Source organism: Pyxicephalus adspersus, chromosome 4 (genome assembly GCF_032062135.1).
Source record: "Pyxicephalus adspersus chromosome 4, UCB_Pads_2.0, whole genome shotgun sequence".
In the NCBI taxonomy this organism is placed as follows: domain Eukaryota; kingdom Metazoa; phylum Chordata; class Amphibia; order Anura; family Pyxicephalidae; genus Pyxicephalus; species Pyxicephalus adspersus.
Genome location: NC_092861.1, coordinates 143,000,955 through 143,008,240, shown reverse-complemented (window position 1 = coordinate 143,008,240; position 7,286 = coordinate 143,000,955). Strand labels below are relative to the sequence as shown.

At 39.4% G+C, this 7,286-nt stretch overlaps 1 protein-coding gene across 1 annotated transcript in view; it reads right to left on the bottom strand.

Annotated features, from left to right (window-relative positions):
- Positions 1 to 7,286, bottom strand: part of CENPF (centromere protein F) — a gene marked incomplete at its 3' end in the record, with an annotated part of 30,038 nt that overhangs the window by 18,035 nt on the left and 4,717 nt on the right. The window contains exons 5-10 of the mRNA XM_072410291.1: positions 7,231 to 7,283; positions 6,501 to 6,792; positions 5,051 to 5,253; positions 3,445 to 3,570; positions 1,990 to 2,118; positions 1,486 to 1,608 (exon numbers count right to left, since the gene is read on the bottom strand). Coding sequence (XP_072266392.1) covers positions 1,486 to 1,608; positions 1,990 to 2,118; positions 3,445 to 3,570; positions 5,051 to 5,253; positions 6,501 to 6,792; positions 7,231 to 7,283 — 926 coding nt within the window. The remainder of the gene's footprint in view (positions 1 to 1,485; positions 1,609 to 1,989; positions 2,119 to 3,444; positions 3,571 to 5,050; positions 5,254 to 6,500; positions 6,793 to 7,230; positions 7,284 to 7,286) is intronic.

Here is a 7,286-nt window from a genome sequence, read left to right as displayed (position 1 = left end):
TATTTTTCTTTAGTGGAAGAGGAGGCAAAATGGCTCTTTTGATAGTAAAGGTTGCTGACCCCTGCCTTAGATGTATCTTTGCTGGTGTCTGACAATAACAGAACTTTCACCATCTACGTTTTATTTTTTAAAAGACCAGATGACAGATGTATGCCTGGATTCTTATTTTAAAACAAATTTCTTATAAAGAAATATAACTCTATAAAGTTTTTATTAGGGCGGAAGTGATGCCGCAAATTTCAAAGTCCAAAAATATATGCCATAGAATATATGGGAGCATAAAAAAAAACAGGAACTATTAAAGCGAAATTTCTTAAACTTTACTTTTTTATAAACGGTTTTAAAATAGGAAAAGTTTGGAATTCCATTATAGGAATTTTTGTCTGGCAATTTCCTTAAACTTACTTTCCTAAGAAAAAACCAGGAAGTTAAAATAAATGGTTCCATTGGAAAATTTACTTTCACCACTTTGGATCCCCCCTCTGTTCCAGGGATAACAGTCATCAGGTCTAACCCCAAAAATGCCCAGAGATATCCAAAGCCACTTTTAGGAAGGGAGGGGTTAAAACTGTTCTTTGTCATCTATATTTCATTGGGGAGAAGTGAGATTAAATCTCTCTTCCATATAGAGAACTCTTTTCCCCATTATTCACTTTGAGATCATTACAAAGAACAAGAGGGCACTCTGTGTCTGGAGGAAAAGAAGTTTAATCTCCGGATAAGGAAAGGGATTCTTCACTGTGAAAATGTGGAGTCGGCTTCCTCAGGAAGTAGTTTCAGCAACTACTATAGATTGCTTTAAGAAAAAGCTGGATGATTTCTAGAAGCACAGAATATAACTGGGGATTAGGGCTTTAAAGTAAAATTTACAGTGACCATTGATCCAGGGAACATCCGATTGCCTCATAAACTCAGAAAGACAATTTTTCCTGTTGAAGTAAATTTTACAAGGTTTTTTTGCCTTCCTCTGGACCAACTATGTCCTATAGGGTTTTATATCTGGGATATATTGATTTCCCCAGTGGCAGAACTTGATGTCTTTTTTTCAACCTTACCTACTATGTAACACAATAGCTCCTATTAAGAGATTTGCCGTCACCTCCTATTCCAGCAACACATGACAAATTTTGGGTTTATACTTTGTCTGGTGGAAATAGTCATCAGAACAGGGTGCATATTCCAACAATAAAACATAAGCCAGTGACAAAAAAAAGTTCACTGTCCCAAACATGATGTGCATGGATGTTCTTTTCAGGAGATGGGAATATTCTCTTGAAAGGCCATGGAGGAGAAGGAGATGGGGAAAATTTACCAGGGCTTTAATACTTTCACACCCCATCCAAAGCTAATAGAAAGATACACAAATGTGTGCAATCATGTAAGATTTCCAGATACAGAATTGCAGATAACTGGGAATACTTATTGTTAAAAATTGAAAATGGATGAAAAATAATACACACACTGCATTGCAGCAAGAGTTCTTACCTCCAGGTTCTTTTTTAACTGAATAGTTTGATTCTCGCTTGTTTGCAGAGTCTGTTCTGCCTTAAACAACTTCTGTTTCAGCTCCTCTACTTCACCTTCTAAGACCTTCTTTGCATGTACCGCCTGTGGGACAACAAACCTATATTTATTAGGGAGATCCAAGTTTTACACAAAAATAAAGTGACCTATGCATGTATTTCTGGGTGATGTATTGAAGCATTAGATTTCAGGGTAGCTGGTAGCAACCTATGTCTCTTATATAACGCTGAAGTCTTTGTGATCAATACAATTTAATAAAAAAACTCCTACGCCAACTAGTAAACCAAGTGCAATTCTCTCACCTCTGTCAATCTGTACGTACAGAAAAGAATACAAAGGTTTATAGAAGAAATTGCCAAATTTGACTACATGACTACAAGTAACAAGAACATTTTAGGATAAGTAATACAGATCACTGCGCATTACAATTACATATAGGAAAGAAAAATGTAATATAAAACCTACACGGTCAAGTTCGGCCTGGATAGCATTAAATTCATTCTTGGCTTGCTGTGACTCTTGACTCAGTTTGGTTTTCATCTGATTCAGCTGCTGCTCCATGTTTTTTAATGAGTTTTGCTGTCGGAGGAGTTCCTAAAAAAACAATAGTGACATGAGGCCAGGCAGTGAAAGAATTCAATACTGTTCTACTATACAGGAAGCAAAGCATGCATCTGTAAGAAGTCAATGTATTACTATATATATCGCAGCTAAATATTTTTTTTTACCAATTTTGGTTAGGCAAGAGGAAGGATCAGGACATCTCAACTATGTGTATGTTCTCATTTGGGATTTCCTTCTCACTTCCTGTCCCATACACAAAGTGTATGCAAACCTAGAACTATTTTGCAGTTTGGCATCATGCCACACTTTATACAGTGCTGTTATTGACAGAATGTTGAAGTAAGAAAGTTTACAAAATATTCACAAGAAATATTTGCTTAAAGCAAACCTAAACTCAGAATTTTTACTTTACATAAAAGGTTAGACAACCCTTTCCTTTAAAGTAAACATTTTGTTTGTTAGTTTTTTGGGTTTTTTTAGCGCAGTACCGCCCCCCTAATTCTCGATCACCTAGGCCAGGGGCGGGCAAACTTTTTGCAAAGAGGGACAGATTTGGTGAGGTGAAAATGTGTGGGGGCCAACCACTAACCAGGATTAGTGTGGGCGTGGTCTGCGCGGGTCGCACACAGCATATGCTGACCAGGGGGACGTGAGGGATTCCCTGTGCAGTCGGGTGTCACTGCAAGCTCCGTGCAGAGAATGTTCTTGGAATCAGAGTCGGTGTGGTCTGTGCAGGTCCGGCACAGCACAGGCCCACTAAAATGACGTAGGGGATTTCTTGCGATGAGTTTGACCGGCTGGGGGCCGGTGTAGATCTGAACGCGGGCTGCAAATTGCCTCCGGGGCCGGACTTTAAACATGCCTGGCCTAGGCGTTCAAGAATGAATGGGAGCGCAGAGCCTCCTGGGATACCAACGTCACACATCCCGAGAGGATCCTGGCTGCTCCTTCTGCACATGCCCGAGCATCTCCCGTTTATCAATATGGGAAAAAATTTCCTGATCTCACACATGTACAGTGAGATTGACAAGTTTCTTCCCCATCTAAACAACCCGATCTTGCGTCTCTGCAATGCAAGATCGGGTGATATAGGAAAAAGAACGCGGAGGATAAGATGGCGGCACTTGGCACTCCCTCTGCACCGTGCCAAAGACAGATACCGGGACCTGATGGAAGAAACCTCCTGACAGATAAACTGATCTGCGGGATTGAAGGCAAGTGTGATTTTTTTTTTTTTGGGTTTACTTCCGCTTTAAGGAAATTGTATAAAGAAAGACAACTAGGGGAATTAGGGTTTTTTTTACACTATCCGGAAGTGAAAGAAACAATCTCCAGGGAAGAGCAATGTCTCATTACCTGTTGATTTTCCTTTTCTCTCTCCTTCAGTTTGTTCTCTACGGTCAGTCGGGCGCTCTCTGCATTTTGTCTCTGACAGCTCAGCTCTTCTGCAACTTTCTTCAGTTTTTGTTCAGTCTGAGCACACTAAAAAAACAAAATGAATATTTTACAAATACATGAAATGCAAGTTGTGTGCTGCAGACAGTAAAAGATAAACCTACATTTATTTGTAAATCAGCTCTACAAGAATCCATACTCATTTATCCCGTGCCTTGTTATTGATAAGTAAGACTGCTCATCATGGGAAGGAGCAAGCCAAAGCTAGATGCGGATTTCTTACTAGAATATCTCTTTTTACTTGGATTCAGGAATACGGCGACAGATTAGTTACAGGGCATGTGGGCATCAGGTGTAGGCAGTTTCACAGTAATAATGCCATATACATTTATACAGTTACAGATTCACTATTGGTTAGATGCCATCTCAAATTTCTATTTTTGGCAGGTTGCCAATAAAAAAACAATCATTTTCTGGCAACTTATTGCAAGATATAGTGAACAGAACTTTGCAATGATCAATTACAAAGTGATTGCAAATCTAAATGATGAAGTCACACTGGAGTCTGGTTGAAAAGGATCCCACCTTCATTATGGCCATGTGCAAGGGTGAAATCAGACAAAATATCTACAATGAAACCTTGGGAGGATTTAAAAGGAACATGTACTGAGAAAACAGTTAGACTGCCATTGCTGAATTGTGAAATAGATTGTATCTGTTTTTTTGCTAGATTTTACAAAATACCTTTTGTATTGCCAATTCAGAACAACTAATCTTTGCCAAATTGCCAAATTTACTTTGAAACTAAATCCATTTTTGTTAACCAGCAAGTTAACTAGCATTTTTAAGTCGGCAATAGCAGATCTGTCCTGATACAGACCTGAAGTGGCTTTTCCTTTTCTCCCAACCTGTGACTCCAGTGCATGTGTATGTGCTCTCAGAAAATTTAGGGTGCCAGGAATGGAGCAGGGATAATTGCCCTGATTTATTTAAGCTCTCCAAGGCTGGAGAGGATACACCTATCAGTGAAGTTAGGTGATCCAGCAAACCTGGAATGAATCTGGCCCAGGGAAGAAATCCATTCCAGGTTTGCTGGATCACAAAGCTTCACTGATAAAAGTGTATCCTCTCCAGCCTTGTAGAGCTTTAATAAATCCGTCCCAATGTAACTGCAGAACACCTGTGCAGAATTGACATCCACCATTGTTTGGAAGCAAAAAAATAGAAGAAATAGCTGTAGGAATTAAAGGGTTGTCAGCAATGGAGGAGGGCAGAAGCAGAGGCAACTCTGCCATAATAAATAATGATTGTTCTTCAAAAGTTGATGCTGATCAGCCATTCTTTTGTTCCACTTTGTATCATAAATGAGTTACCTTCACACCCAAGTGGCTTTCAAAAACTAAAAGTGAAATTGTTTTTTATTAACAGTGTAGATTCAAAGGATAAAAAAATTGTGGCAAAGAGAAATCAAAAATATATATATATATCCTGTAGAGATTCATCAGGGGCACATTTATCTGGCAGGTTATTAATGCAAGAAATCCATCCATCGGACTGTATGACCCACCCTGTCCGCTGTCTGATCATATTGTGTGGTCACTCGGGCCAAGTCATCACGACTCTTTGTCAGTGCTTTGTCCTTTTCCTGGAGCTCAGCCTGAGTCTTCTCCAGCAGCGTCTGGGTCTCTTGAAGTTTATTCAGCTGCATCTTCAGCTCTTTTTCTTGAACTTGCAACCGCAGCTCCAACTCATTTACTTTGGATTTCAGTTCTTAAATTTAGCACAATATAAAAAAAAATACCTTAAGTTTTCAAATAAAATGCAAATTATTTCAAATTATCTTAAAAGGAAAAACTCCACATTCGCTTAAAGAAATTCTGTCACCTGATTCTTGTGGCAATCCAAGGGCTGTCCTATTCCAGTCTTCTAAGGCCACATACAGGCCAGGAATTTATAAAAGTAAAGTTTAACTCTTTGTAAACCATGGCTTAATAAATTTACTGCTGTCAGTTACAAAAATACTAAAAATGTTCTGCCAGATCCTGGCAGATGGACAGCTCTGATCTAACTATCTAAAGGTTAATTTATATCGGGAAGTGTCTTAAAAAGGGGACCCTATCAGCCTCTCGGCTCTACAATAACTATTATGTAGCTGCTGAGGAAAGAGTGAAGGGAAATACTATTAGGTATCCTTTGAATGAAAACTCTAAATCTGCTAGGGCTGCTGACAATTGCATTGAGGATGGTGGAACTCAGTGGCAGTCTCTGGATTTTAAGATTTCTGCATACAGGAGGTTTTTACAGGTAACAATGTTACAAATTAATACATGGTGGTATCATTATCATATCAGTATACAGGTAGTCCACAGATTACATAAGGTATTGTACTGCAGGTTTGTTCTTAAGTTGAATTTGTATGAAGGTCGGAACAGGTACATTATTTTAATAAATGCAATTAGGACAGATGTTTGTCTCAACATATTATTAGGCAGTGTGGTGTCTGCTATTATATAAAATCCTCACTGTGAGTTAATCACAAACAAAGCAAAAAAAAAATGTATGGAGCCTAGACATTCATTAACTTCTGGAGCAAGCGGTGCTTTGATATGCAAAAAGAAACAACTGCAGAGTTTGTCTTGGTCATTAAATTAGAGTTACAAGATGTTGCAGAACAGCTCAGCCCCCTAAGATCACCCACAACCTCAGCTGTGTTTAGCAAAAGATTTCTTCTGCAAGTAATGCAAACCGCCCCCCCTACCCCCTTCAAGCTTCCGTTCTGCACACAAGCGAGCAGGGAAGCCTGTATCTAAGAGCTGTCCGTATGTCGGATGTCCTTAATTTAGGGACTACCTGTAAAAGGAAGTAGCAACTAAGCAGAACACTATCAACTACAATCTGATGAGTCTATTCTGGGAGCTCACTGCAGAACCAGACAATTGAATAGGAGGAATTGGGACAGGACAGAATAACTAGGAGAAGCAATAAAGGTATATAACACTTATAAAATTTCAGCTTACCTTGGTTTTGGCTCTTCAGCTGGTCATTGGCTGCAGTGTTAGGAGGTTCACAGAAGCTTCTGTTGGAGCTGTCTGCTTTGTAGCCTCTTTTGCTTGGTGTCTCTTCTTGCTCCCAGGGACACTGGGTGGAAGTGAAGCTCCGTTTGAGCGATGTGTCATGGCTACTGGTGGAAGCGCGGCTCGGTGTACGCTCTTGTTGCCAGGAGAAAACAGAGGAGGAAGCCTGGTGGCGAGCAATGTCTCGGTGGTTGATGGTGTTTTGGGAAGAGGATTGGGAATTCTGGTTCAGCAGCTGGAAAACACAATACAAATAATATCATTAAACAGTATTTATATAGCACCAACATATTACGTACACTGTACATTAAATAGGCGTTAATTCTTCTCATACAGGAGCCTGTAGTATTTCCCAATGCTAAGCTAGTAAACATACTAAGAATGGAAAGAGATAACATCAGAACTCTAGATGTCTAGGTTAGGTGGACGGGGATGGATATACTATGAGGTGCTGGATTATCCTGGTTCCAAGCCCATAGCAGAGTAATGGTCAGTGAAGATCCTACTAGAAACCAACCAGGTATTTATTTTTTCTACTGCCCATGTTATCATTGGGAAGGTAAATATCTTTTACTGAAATAAGGAAATATAAGTTCCCACAATACAAAAATTGGGTGGAAATGAAATGAACAGAGAATGGTAGAGAGCGTCAATAAATAAGCATTCGTCTTACTTTAATCTGAAGAATTTTTAGCTCCGTTTCCAGTTTCTTTCTCTCCTCCACTTCTT